At 34.4% G+C, this 19,386-nt stretch overlaps 4 protein-coding genes and 2 non-coding genes across 8 annotated transcripts; 2 read left to right on the top strand and 4 right to left on the bottom strand.

Moving 5' to 3' along the window:
• Positions 1 to 381: 381 nt before the first annotated feature.
• Positions 382 to 455, bottom strand: TRNAI-UAU. Its single transcript has one exon. It is a non-coding gene; the product is annotated as a tRNA-Ile (tRNA).
• Positions 456 to 892: 437 nt separating this feature from the next.
• LOC122582580 (protein BUNDLE SHEATH DEFECTIVE 2, chloroplastic) lies at positions 893 to 4,202 on the bottom strand. The gene is made up of 3 exons (XM_043754993.1): positions 3,842 to 4,202; positions 2,875 to 3,136; positions 893 to 1,163 (listed from the first exon to the last, which is right to left on the bottom strand). The coding sequence occupies exons 1-3, from the start codon at positions 3,995 to 3,997 to the stop codon at positions 1,096 to 1,098; spliced, it is 486 nt and encodes a 161-aa protein (XP_043610928.1). The 5' UTR covers positions 3,998 to 4,202; the 3' UTR covers positions 893 to 1,095.
• A 174-nt stretch (positions 4,203 to 4,376) lies between these two features.
• Positions 4,377 to 7,769, top strand: LOC122581703 (putative KHG/KDPG aldolase). Of its 3 annotated transcripts, XM_043753957.1 has the most exons (11): positions 4,377 to 4,631; positions 4,704 to 4,758; positions 4,881 to 4,916; positions 5,037 to 5,081; positions 5,218 to 5,301; positions 5,558 to 5,620; positions 5,915 to 5,953; positions 6,118 to 6,217; positions 6,535 to 6,685; positions 6,848 to 6,911; positions 7,531 to 7,769. In XM_043753957.1, exons 1-10 carry the CDS (start codon positions 4,408 to 4,410, stop codon positions 6,861 to 6,863), a joined length of 813 nt encoding a protein of 270 aa, XP_043609892.1. In that variant the 5' UTR covers positions 4,377 to 4,407; the 3' UTR covers positions 6,864 to 6,911; positions 7,531 to 7,769. The 3 variants fall into 3 exon arrangements, with proteins under 3 accessions (XP_043609892.1, XP_043609893.1, XP_043609894.1); XM_043753958.1 differs by lacking the exon at positions 4,881 to 4,916; XM_043753959.1 differs by lacking the exon at positions 5,558 to 5,620.
• A 2,081-nt stretch (positions 7,770 to 9,850) lies between these two features.
• LOC122581702 (probable sugar phosphate/phosphate translocator At5g05820) lies at positions 9,851 to 15,005 on the top strand. Its single transcript, XM_043753956.1, has 4 exons — positions 9,851 to 10,638; positions 11,690 to 11,793; positions 12,277 to 12,505; positions 14,658 to 15,005. The coding sequence occupies exons 1-4, from the start codon at positions 10,195 to 10,197 to the stop codon at positions 14,802 to 14,804; spliced, it is 924 nt and encodes a 307-aa protein (XP_043609891.1). The 5' UTR covers positions 9,851 to 10,194; the 3' UTR covers positions 14,805 to 15,005.
• A 502-nt stretch (positions 15,006 to 15,507) lies between these two features.
• On the bottom strand, positions 15,508 to 15,711 carry LOC122584091. Its single transcript, XR_006321442.1, has one exon. It is a non-coding gene; the product is annotated as a small nucleolar RNA U3 (small nucleolar RNA).
• Positions 15,712 to 16,171: 460 nt separating this feature from the next.
• On the bottom strand, positions 16,172 to 19,031 carry LOC122584014 (probably inactive leucine-rich repeat receptor-like protein kinase IMK2). The gene is made up of 2 exons (XM_043756379.1): positions 17,248 to 19,031; positions 16,172 to 16,964 (listed from the first exon to the last, which is right to left on the bottom strand). Exons 1-2 carry the CDS (start codon positions 18,908 to 18,910, stop codon positions 16,342 to 16,344), a joined length of 2,286 nt encoding a protein of 761 aa, XP_043612314.1. The 5' UTR covers positions 18,911 to 19,031; the 3' UTR covers positions 16,172 to 16,341.
• Positions 19,032 to 19,386: the final 355 nt, after the last annotated feature.

The raw sequence follows: 19,386 nt of genomic DNA, 5'->3' as shown, positions 1-19,386 counted from the left end.
TACAAATTATATTATTCAAAGGGGTGTAAATTAAAAAAACAATTATAATATAAAAAAGAAAGTGGATGAAAAGATTGACCCCCACCAAACCCTTCTTCTTCTTCGTTGAACACCAAAAAAAACACAGTTAATTACTTTTTTTTTTAACAGATCTGGGTTTACAAGGAAAAATTAATAAATACATAATAAATGCACAGATAAAAGAAGCCAATACGTCAAGAGTAGCAGCGCGGTGGCATCCGCGCTGGGGGGATACGCTGACGAAAACGCCGACGCCTTTAACCCATCGCATTGAACTTCCGGCGTATTGGACGGAAGACGCTGGCAATACGCCCAGCGTTAAAGACGATCTAAAAGGCAAAAAAATAACATACAATGATTTTCTCCTGGGAGGGCTTGAACCCACGACCTTGGGTTTATAAGACCAATGCTCTAACCAACTGAGCTACAGGAGATTTTGTTTAGTAAAATATTTTTATGATTATTTAAATTGGAGAAAATAAAACTAAAAACAAACAATAACGTATACGCTGTATTTTAACATACGAGTACGACCAAGTGACCAATGAAAGTATCTTTAATAATAAAAAAGTTAAAAAATAAATAAATAAAGAAAACATAGTTTTTAGTTGTACTTTTCTGTAAGGACTTATCTATACTACATACTTGATCTCTTCACATTTTTATAGAAAATAACTTTATCTATCAAAACTTTTTTTATTCACTAATTTAATTAAATATCTTTATCTAATATACCTATATTAAACTTAAAATAAATACATTACCCCTTTTATGTCAATTACTAACGATTCACACTCAAACTGATATTATTAAGACATAAACAGATTTATTGCTACAAGAAACACTAAAATAAGAGACACAATTACAGACATTTACCAAAAACTTGTTCCTTAATATTTATATTCAATATTCTGATGACAGTGAAAAGAATCATTACTATGAGCAACACTTTCAGACTAAAATTCAATTATAGAATAGTTGAAATTAGAAAACCAAAAATAAACTTACAAGACATGAGGATTTTATATGAAAGATGACATCTTTATGCAATGTAGATCAAGAAGCCAAGGGTTATTAGGCAAGGCCACGATGCCCGCGGCCACCACATTCTGAACACATTATGTTACCCGTTCCACCACAACCTGCAACCACAGAAGCTGTAAATCAAACATATTCTTTCACACAAGCAACATAAAAAAAGGAAGGAAAGATCATGCTCAGCTTTTATTACAAGGAAAATGCAAAATTAAAAGATGCTACTTAGAGATGGCAATTCCAGCTTATTTCATCTATAAATGGGTAGATTCGTGTTATGTTATTTCTTACCGGTCAAATGATTATGATCAAAAGGCAAAAAAATAAAAATAAAAAATGGCAAAGGTAAGAGGTCAAATGAGTTGAACCACTAGAAAATCTACCAAAGCGTATTTTTAATACATACAACCTCATAACTCATTATTTTAGAAAGGAAAAGAACAGACTCTTACTGTAATAACATAGTTTTGTAATCATATTAAACACAAAAGTTATCCATAAAGAACTAACAAATGTTGAAGAAGAAATGTGTTACGGGTAAACCCATCTTAATCCTACCCATAAAGTATTATTCGGTTTGACGTTTTGCCCTCTCTTGTTTTACTTGCAAAAATCAGCCATAAAAAAGTATAAGACAGATGTATGAGCGTATAGGACAGCGGTTCTGATTTGCATTAGCCATTCAACTACCTGTCCAAATTTTTCTTCTTTACTAAAGTTAGTACTTTCACATTCTTTGGTCTATTTGCAACAAAAAGTGAACTATACTGATTCTAAAAGATGATCTCAAAAATCATAAGTGGCAGCAGGAAGAATGATGTTGTAACAGGGGATCTACAGAAACCTAAACAAAATTAGACCAGATTTTCTAGACATTAAGGATTTCATACTACACAATGGACATGATGTAGGTAAAATTGATATGATTTTGGGATCATGATTTCAACTATTAGGTTCGAAGGCTTCCCATCTAGAAAATGTACGGAAGTGAAATATTAATGATTTAGTGTCTTAAAACATGAAATTCAACAAAGAAAAAATATGTATTTTAATGAATATGGATGTGAAATTAGAGTCATGCTATATCTGTATGATTCTAACTTTCTAAGAATATTACTTGATGCCTATCTGCCTTCTCCAGCAAAGTAATCTTATGATTTAACATAACTTATAGTAATTGGATGACATCTAAGTAGCACTTGTACTCCGAACTTCCGAAGACAATTTTTACTCCCTGAAAAGAAGAATCCACTAACTAGTTAATTTAGGGATCACCAGAGCCCACTAACTCTAGCATTCAGCAATCCACGAAAGCCAAAGGTGACTCTAGTAGTTGGACGTATCGAACCGAAAAGAAGTTCTAATATATTTGAAATAAACTACCTATTCCAAATTCTGATAGTCACTAGAATCAAAATTTCTACTGAGGTAGACCAAAAGACCCTGACCTTTATTCATAGCCTGAGTTCAAATTCATTTTTTCTATGAATTAGTACCCTTAGTAAAAGATCTCACTAAATATTTACTCTTATGTTAGTCAGTTCAAAACGCTAATAATTTTGGATTAGAGATATAACAAGTTCTAATTTTCAATTCTTATGGAATCAATACATTAATGATGGCTTTGCCTACAGATGTCAGATGTAAGGAGCTTAGCCGCTAACGGAAATTAGGTTTAGGTCTTGTTTTTTGCAATCTGCATATAATAGGTGCATAGTAAAGCTTTCTCATGATCCTTTTAAACCAGATTCTGCTCAAGACAAACATTTGCAGCTGATGTAATGCACCGTATGGTAAAAGTAACAAACAGGAGTTTACCTACACATCGAACTTTGACAATAATACCTTGACTCTCCATTATAGAGTCAACATATAATCCAGATCCAGAGCAAGTGACACAAAGGATAGCACCCTTGGCTTCACAATCAGGGCAACGGGTTCTATTGCCAATGCACTTTTCTCCTAGTGACAACCCAACTGGATTCTCAATAATCTCCTCTGGAATAGGCTTATCATAGCAAAAGCGGGACTCAACACTGCTTAATTTTCTATGCATATCCCTTACTGTGCTCGAAGAAGACTGCAAAATTCATTAAAAAAAGAAGAAGGTATTTTTAGATATCTTGAAGGTTAACTTCATGGGTAAGTGCACGTCTTCACAATATTGTGACAATGCATACACAAACCTCTGCAATACAAAATGGACGGGTGCATGTGCAATAATCAGTTACTAATTTGACATAAACAAATTCTGATTCAGATTAGTTAGGGTCAGATTCCATCCCGTCTTGTACAGAAAATTTCTTAGTGAAGGTGGATCAGTTGGTTGGGCCACCATCTGACTGAGAAAGACTCTAGGCGAACTTCATGATTTACGTCTCACGAGGCTTTGGGTGAATTGGTGTGAGCCGGTTGGTTTGCCAAAAAAGTCAATCTTTTGGACCAAAAACTGCCTCTGTTGTTATTTTCACCTTTTTATCTTAATCAATAATGTTTAAAAGTTTTTGGAACAATAAGCAGCTTATTGTATCTGATAAAAGCACACATACAAGCATAATTTTGTATGCCCTATTAATATTACCATCACAACCGAAAACCAAACAATAGACCCCTGATCTAATGCTAACTTAAGTTAGTGCACAAAAATTTAGCTTCCTAGGGTTTTAACTTAAGTTAATGGATAAGTGACCCATTATTGGTTAACATCACTATATGATCAAGATATCACAAAAAAACGAATAATAATTTTTGGTTGAAATAAAAAGAAAGAAAAAAGAATACTAACAAGCTGTGAAGTAGAAGAAGGATGGCCATTATGTGAAACAGTAGCTACAATCTTGAGAAATGAAGCATTATTATTATTATGGCGAAAGCCTGTGGATATCAAATGTTGGGGTAACAACAAGTTCATTGATGCTGAAATCTTTAAACAACACTCCATGTCTAAACAACTGAATGAATCTCTAAACAAGGCTGGCTATACTTTTTCTTTTCTAATGGGGTGGGGGGTTGAAATTCCAAAGAAAAAGATTAGTAGTAATTTGTTGGTGGATGAAAGATCGATGATAATTTTCCCTTTTTCGCCTTGGAATTAACGGCCTGAACTCCAGCATACACCTTTTGTTTTTATAATTTTTCTTCAAAGAAAATGTGAAATGAAATAAGAGTAGATAATAAAATATCCCAAATGAGTCCCTGAAGTATTTGTCGATCTCAAAGTTTGATCAAATTAAGATATCTTTGATTAATAAAGGATCATTTTGTAAATATTTATTTATACTCATGATTGGAAAGTAGAGAATTGTGCCTGCCGAATTTTTTTTTTTTTAAAGTTAAACAAGAAGTGAGAGTATGTCGTCGTGGTTATTATCCACACTCTCTTCTTCTGCTTCTTCATGTTGTTTTGTAAAACCACCGCCAAGAAAAGCAGCCTCCTGCTGCACCACTCCACCTGCTTGTTTCCATCGTCATCATCACCACCAAGAAGCAGAAGCAGCAACAATTAGTAATACTAGTACTAGGAGTTTAACAAACATTTTAAATTCGGGTGTCATTGCTTGTCTTCGAACCCAACGGTACCTCCCCTACCCCTACTACTACTACTTTTTATTATTAGTATAGATATTAATTTTAATGTGAATGAATAGAGGTGATGTGGCCTTGGAAGCTGCCCGTGCTGCAATTTCCGCTGGCATCTCTGTCGTATGTCCCGCCCTCTCCATTTCTTTTATACCTACTATTATTAGTACAAGGCTAGCTACCTAGCTGTTATTAGATTTTATGTACGTTTGACATACTACTACTTTTGTTTTTATTTCTCGCAGCTTGAAATTGTGGTTTCTACCCCTGGTGTGTTTCAGGTTAATTGTTTAACTTAACTTCCTTTTTTTTAAAAAAAAAAAACTAAAAACACTGTCTTTTTTATTTTTTAATACTAGCTAGCCTTAATTTATTGATATTTCCGTTTTATATTTGGGTAGGTTTTAAATCAATTGGTGCAGGATTATCCGACTATCACTCTTGGAGTAAGTACTGTTTCCTATCCTAATCATTACCCCATTCCTCTCCGTCTACCCGTTTTCGTGACACTATTCAAAAGTGATTCGTCTTTGATCATTAATGAGTCTTAGATGTATGTGGTTATTTCTTGATGCTCTCCAGGTTGGCACTGTTTTGACTACTGAGGATGCCGAAAATGCCAAAATTGCTGGAGCAAAGTTCATCATGAGTCCTGCATTTGTAAAGGCAAGACAAACACTTCTATAGTCCTTTTTATTCAATACACAACCTGAGAAACACTTCATATCCTCCAGATAACTCTTTTTATATGGCATAATCCTACAATATATCAATCACAAATGTTAATGTTCATGGTCTGCGCTATGACCAAGTAAAATGTATTTTCTATGGACTGGGAGTTGATACTTAATTTCAATACTCGGCGCAGTTTTTTTTAGTCTTTATAAGGATCTTTTTGTTACATAAAGTAAGTTGTTTGCAGGGTATTTTGGATCAAGTAAGTGATGAGTTGCTATATATACCTGGTGTCATGACCCCATCAGAAGTAAGTGCCCAACAATATTTATTGTCTTATTGTTAATACTACTAAAGCCCCGACAATCTGATATTGTTTTTGTTGCTTGAAACCATAAATCAAGTCAAAAAGCAAAGCTATCTATCTGCATTTTCTTAGTGTTACTTAACCGACGTTTGGCACTTTAGCTTAGCGTGATCTTGTTCATGTCTATCCAATAATATGATCAAAAACACAAATTCCTTGTATTAGTTATTAGTTCTCTTCTCATTTATACTCTTTAAGTTTATTTTCTACTAATGTTAGTACTTGCTGATTTCCCAGATTTTGTCATCATATAATGCTGGTGCCAAAATTGTGAAGGTTAGTTGCACACCTGCAATTCCACAGCTCTTAGACAATACACTTGCACAGTTGATTTTACACTGTATGATTCCGTTTTATACTCGATTATCATCACTTACATGGCTCTAAATGTTTTATCATACTTCCGACCTATTTTAAGATTTAGTTTATGGTTGTGACAGGTATATCCTGTTTCAGCAATTGGGGGTGTTCAGTACATAGCAACTATGAAAAAGCCTTTTCCCCATATTCCTATAGTTGCATCTCAAGGAATAACAATTGGTAGGTTATCTTTCTATATGGAAATTTTGACCCATTTGTTATAAATTGGTTGATTTGGAAGGAGGGTTATGCTTTCTCACAAACACGTCAAATCAAAAAAACTTCAGATTCTAATGTTGAGGTATTGACCCGAACTGATATTGACCTATTACTCGACCCTCCCATCTTGCAATATCTGGTGATCATCCAGCTTCCTATTAGCTTCACTGATCGTGAGTATTATAAATTAAGCAGAACATAACTTTTTCATGCAAAAAGATTCTGAAACTCAAGGTATATGGATATATCTAGTTGGTTAATGCAACTTCTGTATACAGACTCACTCGGAGAGTACATTGCTCATGGAGCATCATCAGTTGTCTTATCTGATGCTATATTTGATAAAGAGGCAATTGCTCAGAGGAACTTTAATTCAGTATATCGACTTGCCCAACTTGCAGTTTTGCAAGCGAATAAAGCTGTAGAAAGGTATCTTAACTTTCTCATTTGCTGGCTTGTGTAATTGTCCCTATTCTAGTCATTTCGCATATCTAAAAAGGGAACCAGTGAAATGGGGCTGAAAATTTCTCAAAAATAGGCATCTGCATGTTACTTTCTCACCATTGTGTCTGTTAACATATGAATCTGTAGGAAAAGAAAGAGCTGATGCGGACAATTTCATGCCAGCATGTCTGCTAATCCATATGTAGAACTGGTAAGAAATATTTTAGTTTGTATGTCTTTTTCCTGCATATGCATACATATGCATCTATACTTTCAGTTTTGACTTGAGATGTAGAAATCCATATTTCTCTTTCAGTTGCAAGTCTGATATCTGCAGTAATATATAAATGTAGTTACACAAGATTAATTAAATCCCACCATTTAATAGTGAGAATGAAACCCACCAGTTGTCCGATCCTCAAGAAACTGTGTCAGTTTGCACTGTTTTGATTGATGATTTGAGTTACTTTATATGCAACCATAGATATGCATATTTGACCCAACTACTTACGAATGGGTCTGTTGAAGTCATGCAATCATGCTCTATCCCTGACGGGTCAAACAGGAAAAAGAAAAGCTTAACTGAGAAACAGGTCCAAAATCACCCAAAGCACTCTTTTAATGCATACACATCCTAAAGCATTATATTCGAAAAGCAAGATTGTTATTGAAATAATATGATTTTTGTAATAATATATGATGCAATAAGTATTTATAAAAAGATCTTAAGTTTTGAACAAAAGGTGTTTCGGGTCATCCTTACTTGTTTGACCCAATCCATCCATTGTCCCCTTTTTGTAATTGATATAGTTTCACCTTTCATGTTGCAGATATAGCAATGCCAAGTAACGAAGATGGCAACACACTACACTTAATTCGGAATACCATGAAGGGGAGGTGTTTTTTTATTACCATTCTTATGGTATATAAATAGTTTCTTGTTTGTTTTGCTTGTAGAGACATTGGTGCTATGCAGGTGAATTTTTGCAGAGTTGTAGATATATACCACATCGCTTTTTTGACATGAATTGTGAACATCTCTCTCTATAAGTAAACATCTTTAGCAATAGTCAGCTAATTGCTTTTGACAATTGTGAACGTCTTTGAACCTGATTATACATTAAACAGGTAATTTCAAAACAAGTAAAGATTGTTATTCCTAACGAGCAATAGTACCCGCGCAATGCGGCGGTGAGATGGTGGGGTGATAGGTCATAAGAGGTGATAAGTCATAAAGTGTGATAGTCAAATGGCTTAGCCGTACAGGTTCCGTATCCGGATTTAAAATTTCGTCGAAAGTATATCAAATGACATCCCTAAGGAAAGAGCATGAAATTTTAAGAATATCCATTACAATTTTTATAATTTATCAATATACGGTTTTGAGATAAAAGATTTTGAATTAATTAAAGGAATAAAATGATTTATGGAGAAGAGAGAAAAAAGTGAGTGGTTGAGATTTAAGAGTATTACATGTATATTAGGTAGAGATGTTTAAATTGGTGAACAAATAAGGAGGGTAATTTAGGTAGTTCAAATAATCTTTTGAGATTTTAGAAAAGGGTAAAAATGCTTTATAAGATAGATATAGATTTAGTTCTCTCCTTCATGTCATGTCCATAGAATTGAAAATCTTGTGCCATAAGCCCATAACTCCACATTACATGCCGATGTTATTGCAGTGTGCTTATATATGCATGCTCTCTATAGGCTGGTGGCATGGTTTCATACGACTACACTTGTAATATATATTCTTTTCGAAAAGTTAAAGATTACATATTAATTGGATCTTAGTCCCCAACTATCATTAGAAGAATTGATACATGGGGCACTTGGTTCAAAGAATGGAGAGAAGGGTTCTTAACATGAGAGTCTTTCTTGAAATTTTAGATACTGTTTTAAAGTACTTAAATTATCTCTTCTTTTATTGATTAATATAAATTATCTTTATTTAATATACTTATAATAATATTAATAAAATTATTTATAATATACACTTTTTAATTATTAAAATAAATATACTACCCCTTACATCAATTACTTTTACATTAATAACCACACCGTTACCGTTAAGACGCCAACGCCGCCACCCGTTACCATCGCTAAGTAAATACATACAAATTGAAGGATAAAATAAAGGAAGTGTTTGGTTCGCAGAATTCCAAGGAATTTGATGGAATTGGAATCCTTCAAATTCCATCATAGATGGAATTCAAGATTCCTCCACATATTTGATGGAAAGTTTGAGATTCTATTGAAATTCAAGTTTTGTTAAAATTATATCTTTTATAATTATTCTTTTATTATTAAAACTATTATAATATATTTCAAAACTATATATCATTATTATTATTGTTAAAAAATTATTATATTTATATTACTATTCTTATTATTATTATTAAATAATTAATATTATTGTTAATAATTACTTCATATTAGTTAAAAATTGTTTAAAATTTTATAAAAAACTATTAATATTTATAAAGATTATTACTAATTTTTAAAAATAATATTTTATAAAAATTTTAATAATATATATAATTTTTTTAAAAAATATTATATAAATATTATTCTATAAAAATTTTAAAAAAATTATATATAATTTTTTAAAAGTATTATTTTATAAAAAAATTTAATAATACATATAAATTTTCAAAAATATTACAAAAATAATATTTTTACAAAATAAATTTAATATTTAAAATTTTATTAAAATTTTATATAAATTAGTATTTTATAACAAAATTTTTATTTTGTAAAAAGTATTAATATTACTAATTAAAAATATATATTTTAACTTTTATTATTACTATTATAATTAATATTATGAATTCCGTTTAATTCTGGTCAACCAAACACAAATAATATATAAATCAATCAAATTCCAATTCCATCGTATTCTAATTCATTCAGATTCTAATTCAATCAAATTTCAATTTATTTGACAGATTGCAATTCATTCCAAAAAAAAAAGTTATGCGAACTAAACGCCCCTTACATAGAGGTTTAGTGGAATCTGAATTTTTAAGTTAAGCTTTATATTATTCTAAAAAAAAATAATAAGAAGAAAAAAATGGAAGTTAGTCGGATGTCACACAATCCCATGTAGTATATGATTACAGATTTACGCAATGAATTGGAGAGGGGCATCTTTTTTTTTTTTCCTTCCCTGTATATCTCCTCCCTCTTTATTACCGTTGTTACCACGTCAACCTCCTCCAAACCTCCTCCTTCTTCTTCATTCCGCCCCTCTTTCTTTCTCTCTCTCTCTCTCTCTCTCTCTGTAACTAACAATTGACTTTTTAATCCATCCATCTCCGTCACATTCTTTCTTTCATTCCCCCAAATCCAAGATCCATTCATTCTAATTTACTGAAAAGTAAAAAAAAAACCCCACTCTTGAGATCTCCCACATTTCACTCAAACCCATGTAAACCCACTTTTCCAATCTTTGACTTTTTTTTTTTTTCATAAGAAATTTTCAATCTTGATTGATGAAAGGATCATCCAATCAGTGGTTTACAAGTGGGTTAGTATTATCATGGTACATATCCAACATTGGTGTCCTGTTACTCAACAAATACCTGTTATCCAATTATGGTTTCAAGTATCCCATCTTTCTCACAATGTGTCATATGACTGCCTGTTCTTTACTTAGTTACATTGCCATTGTTTGGTTCAAGATGGTTCCTTTACAAACTGTCAGGTCTAGGGTTCAATTTTTCAAGATCTCTGCTTTAAGTTTGGTGTTTTGTGCTTCTGTTGTTAGTGGGAATGTCTCCTTGAGATATCTGCCGGTCTCGTTTACGCAGGCTATTGGTGCCACTACCCCTTTCTTTACTGCAGTCTTTGCCTATCTTATGACTATGAGAAAAGAGGCTTGGTTGGTCTATGTTACTCTTGTTCCTGTTGTTACCGGCGTTGTCATTGCTAGTGGGGTAAAAAAAAACTTCTTACTTTCATTTTGTGCTTAAATGTTTCTGCATTCTTGTAGGAGATGGTACTTGGACTTAGAGAGATCAGGTTGTTAATCCCTTATGATAATAATGATGATATACTAGTGATTCTTTTTATTGCATCGTTTGATAGTGCTTCGTTGCAGCTAGTATGTACTTCAAAATGTATGATTGTTTCACCCTTAAGAGTTGAATAGTTGTAAGTAGATAGACATTGGTTTATACAATGCTAGAACATGATTCCGATGAAATAATAATGACTTTCAGAATGCACATCTAAAAACCCCACGGGTTTTTTTTTTGGGGGGGGGGGGGGGGGGGAAGATTAACTACGCTTTTTTCTCACGACCGCTGCAAACGACATATCCTCCTAAAACTTTAGCCTAATGATTCTCCCAAGAATGAGACTCATGGCACATGGCAAAACGAATGAAGTAGATGATGAAAATGATATATCCTTCTAAAACTTAACCATTTGATTCACGAGGCATCATCACCTTCTTGTGATCAAGTGATCCATTCACATTTGTGCTGTGTAAAGCTGCATTATCAGATTTCAACCAATCTTTAGTTTTGGTATATTATAAACGACTCCTTAAATTCAAAATTTATCGATCATTTGTCAAATTGGAATCCCATTTTAGAGGTTAGTTGTGCTTTTAATCAAGAATAAATTTAATTCCTAAGCAAGATCAGCTAAACCGCTAGTTTGAATTTTGCTACAAGAGGTTTTATTTTGGAATTCGATATTAATTGCACACACATCATTGGACGGTTGCTGTAAATTGCCAAGTATAAGTTAATATTCATATTATATTATATATATATACATATATATATAATATATTTGTTGCAAGGGGACTTAATCTCTTTATGACATAATAAATGATTATCGTAAAACACTAAAATATGCTTCTTTTTATCTTTAAGATCGTCCTTTTGTGAGTATTTTTCTTCAGGCTATTCTTCCTTTTGTGAACTGTTTTTGTGTGGCCACATGCATACTAAAATGGCATGTATTCTTTTGCTGCAGGGTGAACCAAGTTTTCATTTATTTGGTTTTATTATGTGCCTCGGTGCTACAGCTGCAAGAGCATTAAAGTCGGTGCTTCAGGGGATTTTGCTATCCTCAGAAGGGTAATCTCCCTCTATTGCCTTCTTCTCAAGGGTATCTAGAATTGCTATTTAGGACCAGATTATTGTGACGTCTTCAGTTAGTGTGATGTGAAGTCACAATAATGGTTTTTAGCGTTTGGATAAACATATTATGCTTCTGATTATCTAATTAGTTTCACAGTATACCTCTCAGAAATGTCCTTTTCTGTTTTTTGTTTCATAGACGAGTACTTCAACAATCATATGCTGTCAAATATTTAAACATCCAGTAATCTGATTTACACAAATTCATTCACTATGTCCTAGAGCCTGTATTACTAGAGCTGATTAGCAAATTCTGATTTTTTTTCATAAGATCATATGTTGGCTTTCAATCTTTTACCAACATTTGGTGGACAACGTAGTGTGTTAGTTTACATTAATGACAAAGAAAAACTGAATTCCATATATCTTTTGCTGTACATTTGGTTGACAACATAGCGGGTTAATCTATATTTATAACAGGGAAAAGCTGAATTCTATGAATCTTTTGCTGTACATGGCACCAGTAGCTGTTGTCATCTTGCTTCCTGCAACATTATTAATGGAAGATAATGTGGTTGGGATAACTATAGCTCTTGCCAGAAAAGACGTCAACATTATTTGGTATCTACTCTTCAATTCTGCTTTAGCATATCTAGTCAACCTGACGAATTTCTTGGTTACCAAGCACACAAGTGCTCTAACTCTCCAGGTATTGCCTTACGTTTTAAATTTATCTAGTTTCGATGTTCATATATAATGCTAAGATGTGTCATTTGTACATGTTAGCTGTACTATATGCTTCTCTAATTGCAGAGTTGCAGTACATATGCATCATGTATAGTATTTAATTTTGTTTCGGTTGTCTTACAAATAACTGCAATATAACCATTCTTACTCTAAACAGCTGCATTAAGTTCTAAGCAACTCCTCTCAAGCTGTAAGCCTATAACAACCTACTGATAGCTGATCTTCATCTTTAAGCCACTGATAGTTGCCACCCACATATTACCTTATTTTCATCTTGGCGCATTTCATTGAAAATTAGCGACATCCTAGACCGCCGTACAGCATAAACGTCCAAATAATATTTTCCGAGACATGCTAATTACCGTTCATGATTTGCTTCTGATAGAAAATAACTTTCAAAATGCGAATACAAATGAAATTTCAAACCATGAATAGACTTAGACATTTTAGTTGGCTAGCAATAACAGCACATTGATCAAAGTAATGAGCATTACATAGGTCAACTGTGAAGTACACTAAAGGAAAATAGTGCCCCTTAATGAAGCTGCTATCAGAGCACAAAGATCAGTTAAACGGATGGAGACTGACAGCTCTGATAATTTGACTTGATTTTGCAACAGTCTGTGAATACCCTAGAATTTGTTATAATAAGTTAAACTTGAATATAAAATTAATTCCATAATGATCATTATGTAACTTTACCATGGGATCTAGTTTAGTACTTGACTTTTAAAAGTATTCAAAAATCCTTGTGGATGTGTTACTTCACTAGGCTAATTGTTTTGTAAGATTATTATCAGTTTTATTATCGCCTTATTTAATTATTTTCAGTAGAAACAAAATTTGAAGCATATTTAAGAGTAATTGAAATACATAACATGGAATTTTATTTATCAATAAGTCATCCAGTAAATGAATACAGTTCACAATTATTCCGATTAATCTTAAGTATTGTAACATTAATTTGAGCAAATGATATCTTCACTCATATCTGAAATATATTTATATATCGACAGAGCAGTTGCTAATAGTTGTTAAGATTACTTAAAAGAGGGACATAATCACATAAACAAAGCTAGCACACATGGTACCTTCATTAGAAACCAATCGGCTATGATACCAGTTGATACAAACCCATTCCATAATAGGTTTTCATCAAGCCATAAGCCCATAAGCTAGGTGTAGAACTCACCCTATATAACTAGCTCAATGGAGGAGGAATTAACTAGACTTATAGACCACAAGACACCACTCCGAGTGTTGGAATGGTTCTAATACCAACTGAACAAACTAAAGTGGATTCGTATTGATAAACACGGTAAACAGAGAAAACAATAAGAAGGTTCTTGAGAAGCAAGGATCTCCTAAAAGTCTTAAGACCTCATTTTAATTCATCCATAATCCAAATTACAAGCCTAATGATATATTAATACTAATCCTATAGCTTGGTTAACAAGCTATTATTGATAAAGGCAACTCTAGAATATAAATACATAGTAAAGATATCCTGTTGCGCAGATATGTTTATATGTATTAGTGATGCTAATTATGTTGTATTCTTAGTCTAGTTTGTAGTTGTATAGGTACCCAAGCTGTAATTCATATAAACTTGAGATAAATGAAACTAATTTCCCAAATTCTCTCTCTAGAACTTGTTATCGTATAATTAAAGACTTGTGAATACATTCTGGATGGCTTTTGACACATTCAACGTATTCAACCTGTTTTTATTTTACATAAAATCTCTTTTAGTTTAATCAGTTGACCCATTAAAGGAAAAGTATGACTGATGGTTGTCCTGAATATACATAAATGGTTGAAATTGCCACATCCAGGCCATATGGATGCCAAAAAATCTTTTAACAGCAAGGATAGCTAAGTTTGTCTAATATCAATATATTAGGTTTGATAGTGGTAGTTGAACGTTTTTTGTTTTGCTAAATATATGCAGTGGTTCCCGTTCCAGTTTATTGAAATCAAAATGGACTCCTACTATCACTTATATCCATTTTGCTTTTGCTTCATTTGGCAGCAATTATGGAGACATATGAGTTGATGTATATTGAGGTATATTTGTATGAGTTTAATCTTTCAATTATTGTTGTACATGCCAGGTCCTCGGGAATGCAAAAGGAGCCGTAGCTGTTGTGATCTCAATATTGATTTTTAAGAATCCAGTGTCAGTAACGGGGATGCTAGGTTACTTGCTCACGGTGTTTGGGGTGATTCTGTATAGTGAAGCCAAGAAGAGGACCAAATAAACCTCCTACATTCAGTTACCCTTTTGTATTATTAATTTTCTCTCAACCATGGTTTGGTTTCCATATAATTTTGTTTCATTATGAATTGATGCACAACTCCATTTGTTGTATACCATTATGTGATTATGTACTTACAATTATACTCTTGTATACATAACTTTAGAATGTCAATAAACATAAATACCCCCATTGTTTCATGAATTCTTGTGTGTGGTGTGGCAAACATAAATATGGAGCAAAAGATTTGTGTTGTTGTAGACTTGTAGTGAATGTAGAAGGCTAAATAGTTAACCATTTAACATGGTCAACACCGGTGCAGACATGGTGAAAATGACTGTCAACTTGTCAAGATACAGGTATATATACAAAGAAATAATTCAATAAACACGTCCACCTTCAACAGATCCTTGAACATTATCATATGGGTCATCATGTAAGGTTTACAAACATATGCATTCAAGAAAAGTTTCCAGTCATCTTTATAAAGCAGACATGTGTTATAAATACAAGTTCAGAAAAGCAACATATATGGTCATAGGTCTCAAGATTTTAAGAAATTCTGGACCTTGGAGCAAAAACCAAGGTTACACTATAATACCCTTTTGCTTCACTCCAGAGCCTTCTTCCACACTATACGACGATCATCATGAGTTGACTGAAGAGTACAAATTGGGTTGTAAAAAGGAAAAAAAGGGTATTCTATTGTCTGTCAGACAACCATGAAGCCATGCCAAGACCCATTAGGTGGGGCTGGCAACAATCCTCTGCAGAGCCACGATACAAGACTATATAAGCTCTGTTAATCACACTCGAGCAACATGGTCGTGGTTGACATGGGTTGTCTTGATAGGAATCAAGGATACTGAGGTACGAGCCAATAGAACAGACCCTGTTCAAGTTAGGTCATTCTTTCCCTTCCCTTTCCCCTCCTTTCAAACTGCCTCTCTTTCCCTTTCAACAGCGATGTGGGAGGTTGAAGAGGGGTTCTTTTAACTGCGTGGCATTTTGGTTTTTGGCCTTGCAGATTGTATTTACCTGATCTAAAAGAATCACATTAAAATCATATGTGATAATAATGACGAGTACCAACAACAAAAAACATTTTCAGTCTTAAAAGTAATGCAAGTTCTTTGATGGATACGTTTACATTACATGTCTCTCACTGTTGGGCTGCCATTAGAGATATTAAACGTTTGTGATGAGAGATGTTCAAATACTACTTTCTTTATAAAAATAAAAACCAACAATACGTATACTCAATTCGTACGTCATACGGGTATTAATGCTAGTATAAAGTTGCTCAGACATACATATATAAATGCTTAAAACATCTACTCCAAGTGTACAACAAAAACTCTCATGTGTGATGATCAAAAGTTGTAATCCCGGTTTAATCATTATGTTTGAACATAGGGAAGTTTATTCGTTATGTTAAAAAGAATAGACAAATTCAATACAACGCACTTTAATTTTTACAATCAATCAAGAATATATATATATATATGTATATATCTTACAAAAGAATGATGTTTATTTTTCATAACAAATCAGCCTCTGTAGCTTCAACCACATCAGCAGCATGGGACGTCTGACATAACTCTGGTTTAATCTCTTCAAGCTTTTCATGAAGTTGCTGAGCTTCTGGGCGTTCCTCAGCCAACGGATCCACACAATGCATAGCCAGTTTAAGAGTATTAAGGAGCTCATTACCATCTACATTCGCCGGATCCCCCATTAATTCCAAATCAAATACTTCATTTGTCCACTCTTCCTTCACAATAGACGCCACCCACTGTGGCAAATCTAGACCATCTGTCGCCTCACTAGGAGACTTACCCGTCAAAAGCTCCAACATTATGACACCGAGACTGTAGATATCCGTTTTTGTGTTTGCGTTTTTGAGTTTTGAAAGCTCTGGAGCTCGGTATCCTAATGTACCTGCAGTTGCAACGACATTGGTGTTGGCTGCATTTGTCATAAGCCTGGATAGACCCACGTCTGCAATGGCAGGGTTCTTCTGCTCGTCTAGTAACACATTGCTTGAAGTGAGGTTCCCGTGGATTATGTTCTCTTGGCTATGAAGGAAAACCAGTCCTTTGGTTATACCCACAATTATGTTCAATCTTGCTGACCAGTTTATCACGCTTTTGGGGCCACGAGCTGCAAAAAGATAAAAAAAAAAAAAAAAAAGTATGATAAATTTAGAACTTTTATATGGTATTTAAAACTTAAGTAAAAAGAGTTTCACAAGTTATCCACGAGTGTAAAATTTGAAACTCCGTACTTGTGTCGACCCAAATCTTTCGACTCTTTTTGACCCGTTTGAAATATACCCACATTTGATGATTTTTAATAGAGCAGAACCCAAGTTGTCTTTTTCAGTTGATCCGACCCAACTTTACTAGATGTATCAAAAAAAAAGATGTGGCAACAACATACGTACCATGGAGGAAAGAAGCAAGACTTCCATGAGGCATGTAATCGAACACAAGAAGCTTCTCTCCTTTTGGGCCCAAATAATATGCTCGAAGGGCCAAGATATTTGCATGCCGAATCTTTCCCAGTTCAGAAACTTCAGTTTCAAATTCTTTTTGTGCTTTGGTGACTTTTTCTCTTAGTCTCTTCACTGCAACCATGTTGCCATCTTCTAATGTCGCCTTATAGGATGTGCCATACGTACTCTTTCCCATTATTTCAGCAGTCGCACATAATAAATCATCAGCAGTAAAGACGAAATTACCAGAAAAATGGACCAACTTCCCCCCGGTTTCTCCTGATTCGACAGCTTCACCACCCGGTGGTACTGGTACAGGCATGGAAATGTCGGTTTTGACCTTGTTAGATTTCGTCCTTGCTGCTCTCTTTCTAAGTAAACAGCATAAAAGCAAACAGCATAGAAGGAGCAAAACTAGCAGAAGGGCCCCGGCTGCTATAAGAATGATGTCTTTTGTAGTAAGTTTTCGGGTTTCATGTTTTTTGTCTAAAGAAACTTGTGGAGAAGGTGAAACGTTATTGGATGGAGAAGGGCATGGCGTTGAGACACATAAGTCAATATTGCCCACAAAAGAAGACGAGTTAAACTTGTTTAGAAGGGTATCAGGAACGCTCCCAGAAAGGGAGTTGTATGACACATTCAAAGAACGAAGATTCTTCAAATGAACAAGGGAATCGGGGATGTGACCACTGAAATTATTGCGAGACAAACTGAGTTGGGTGAGAGAAGAGAGGTTCCCAAGTGCAGGAGGAATCGGGCCATTCAAACGGTTGTTATCCAATATCACAAGGGAGAGATTAGAAGAAGAAGTAAAAGAAGGAAAGGCCCCATTGATGGCATTGTTGGAGAGATCCAAGAATTGAAGGGCAGGAGTAATTAATGAGGGGGGGATGGAGCCTGTGAGGAAATTATGATCAAGGGTTAGACGCCGCAGATGAGAAGGAGAGGCGGCGGCGGGAATAGAACCAGAGAGATTGTTATGTTGTAAAGCCAGGAAAGTGAGGGAATCAGTAAAAAGAGACGGGGGAATGGAACCAGAAAAGGAGTTGTAGCTGAGATTAAACCGATAGATGTGGGCGGAATTGGAAACAAAGTGCAAGGGGATGGTCCCGTTGAGGTAATTGTTGCTTACGTCAAGATTCAGCAACGCAGGGGAGCCAATAACCAGAGAAGCGGGGATAGAACCTGAAAGGCGATTGTTGAAGAGATAAACACCTCTGAGGTTGGGCAAGAGCCACAAGGATTGAGGGATCGGACCCGATAAGAGGTTGTCATGGAGGCTGATTCTTCTAAGGGACTGAAGATTACCGATGTCAGGTGAGATGCTGCCACCTAAGCCTTTCCACGGAAGCTGAATGGAGACCACGTTTTCGGCATTGCTGCTGCACTTGATTCCAACCCAACCACCCGAGCAAACTCCACTTCTGTCTATCCAACTCTTTCTGATCATCATGCTACCTCTGAATTCTTGCCTCATGGATTGGAGAGCTGAATAATCTTCTAGACTGACAATGCCTGAAACAAGACGAATACTAATCAGCAGCAGTAAAGTAGAGTAGGAGTAGACAAGTTGTGAATTGTGATAGGAATAATCTCTCATCCTGCAGATCATCTTAATTATTAGCAAACCAAACAAACTCGATCTGCGTACGGCGTGATAGATGTAATTATAATGAGATTTAAAAATTATATATATGAAATGATCGAAATTGATCTGTCTCTTTTCTTTTTTAGATGTGTAAATTGAATAATAGAGAGAGAGAGTTGTGACTTGTGAGTGATATATATATATATAGAGAGAGAGAGAGAGAGGTGGCGGTGAACAGCATCAGAAGAAGATGCTGTTTTCTTTGACACTACTAGTCTTTATTGTTTACGTTGAGGGGGAGGCCCAACGGCTAGTCGTCTCTACAAATATTAATACGTTTGTAATAAATAATTCAATTTACAATTTAATTAGTCTTATCGGAAAATGAAATGGGTTTTGCCCCACCAACTCCAACGGCTTTATACCAAAATAAAATAAAATACCCTACCCACCTCTTTCTTTGGAATACCACCATCAGTTCATCACCACCGTACCTACTT

This window comes from Erigeron canadensis, chromosome 9 (genome assembly GCF_010389155.1).
Source record: "Erigeron canadensis isolate Cc75 chromosome 9, C_canadensis_v1, whole genome shotgun sequence".
Taxonomy (NCBI): Eukaryota; Viridiplantae; Streptophyta; class Magnoliopsida; order Asterales; family Asteraceae; genus Erigeron; species Erigeron canadensis.
Note: the sequence above shows the minus strand (reverse complement) of the source record. Positions and strands in the feature narration are given on the sequence as shown.

What these genes read in the sequence shown, in the direction of transcription:
- LOC122582580 (XM_043754993.1), bottom strand. Translation starts at nt 3,997, where the DNA reads ATGGAGTGTTGTTTAAAGATTTCAGCATCAATGAACTTGTTGTTACCC. An exon ending in CTTCTTCTACTTCACAGCTT is followed by an intron (nt 3,137 to 3,841) that starts GTTAGTATTCTT and finishes TGAATTTTGCAG; the next exon opens with TCTTCTTCGAGCACAGTAAG. An exon ending in TGTCAAAGTTCGATGTGTAG is followed by an intron (nt 1,164 to 2,874) that starts GTAAACTCCTGT and finishes CTGTGGTTGCAG; the next exon opens with GTTGTGGTGGAACGGGTAAC.
- LOC122581703 (XM_043753957.1), top strand. Translation starts at nt 4,408, where the DNA reads ATGTCGTCGTGGTTATTATCCACACTCTCTTCTTCTGCTTCTTCATGT. An exon ending in GCTTGTCTTCGAACCCAACG is followed by an intron (nt 4,632 to 4,703) that starts GTACCTCCCCTA and finishes GTGAATGAATAG; the next exon opens with AGGTGATGTGGCCTTGGAAG. An exon ending in ATCCGACTATCACTCTTGGA is followed by an intron (nt 5,082 to 5,217) that starts GTAAGTACTGTT and finishes GATGCTCTCCAG; the next exon opens with GTTGGCACTGTTTTGACTAC.
- LOC122584014 (XM_043756379.1), bottom strand. Translation starts at nt 18,910, where the DNA reads ATGATCTGCAGGATGAGAGATTATTCCTATCACAATTCACAACTTGTC. An exon ending in TCTTGCTTCTTTCCTCCATG is followed by an intron (nt 16,965 to 17,247) that starts GTACGTATGTTG and finishes ATCTTTTTGCAG; the next exon opens with CTCGTGGCCCCAAAAGCGTG.
- LOC122581702 (XM_043753956.1), top strand. Translation starts at nt 10,195, where the DNA reads ATGAAAGGATCATCCAATCAGTGGTTTACAAGTGGGTTAGTATTATCA. An exon ending in ATTTTGCTATCCTCAGAAGG is followed by an intron (nt 11,794 to 12,276) that starts GTAATCTCCCTC and finishes TATTTATAACAG; the next exon opens with GGAAAAGCTGAATTCTATGA. An exon ending in CAAGTGCTCTAACTCTCCAG is followed by an intron (nt 12,506 to 14,657) that starts GTATTGCCTTAC and finishes TGTACATGCCAG; the next exon opens with GTCCTCGGGAATGCAAAAGG.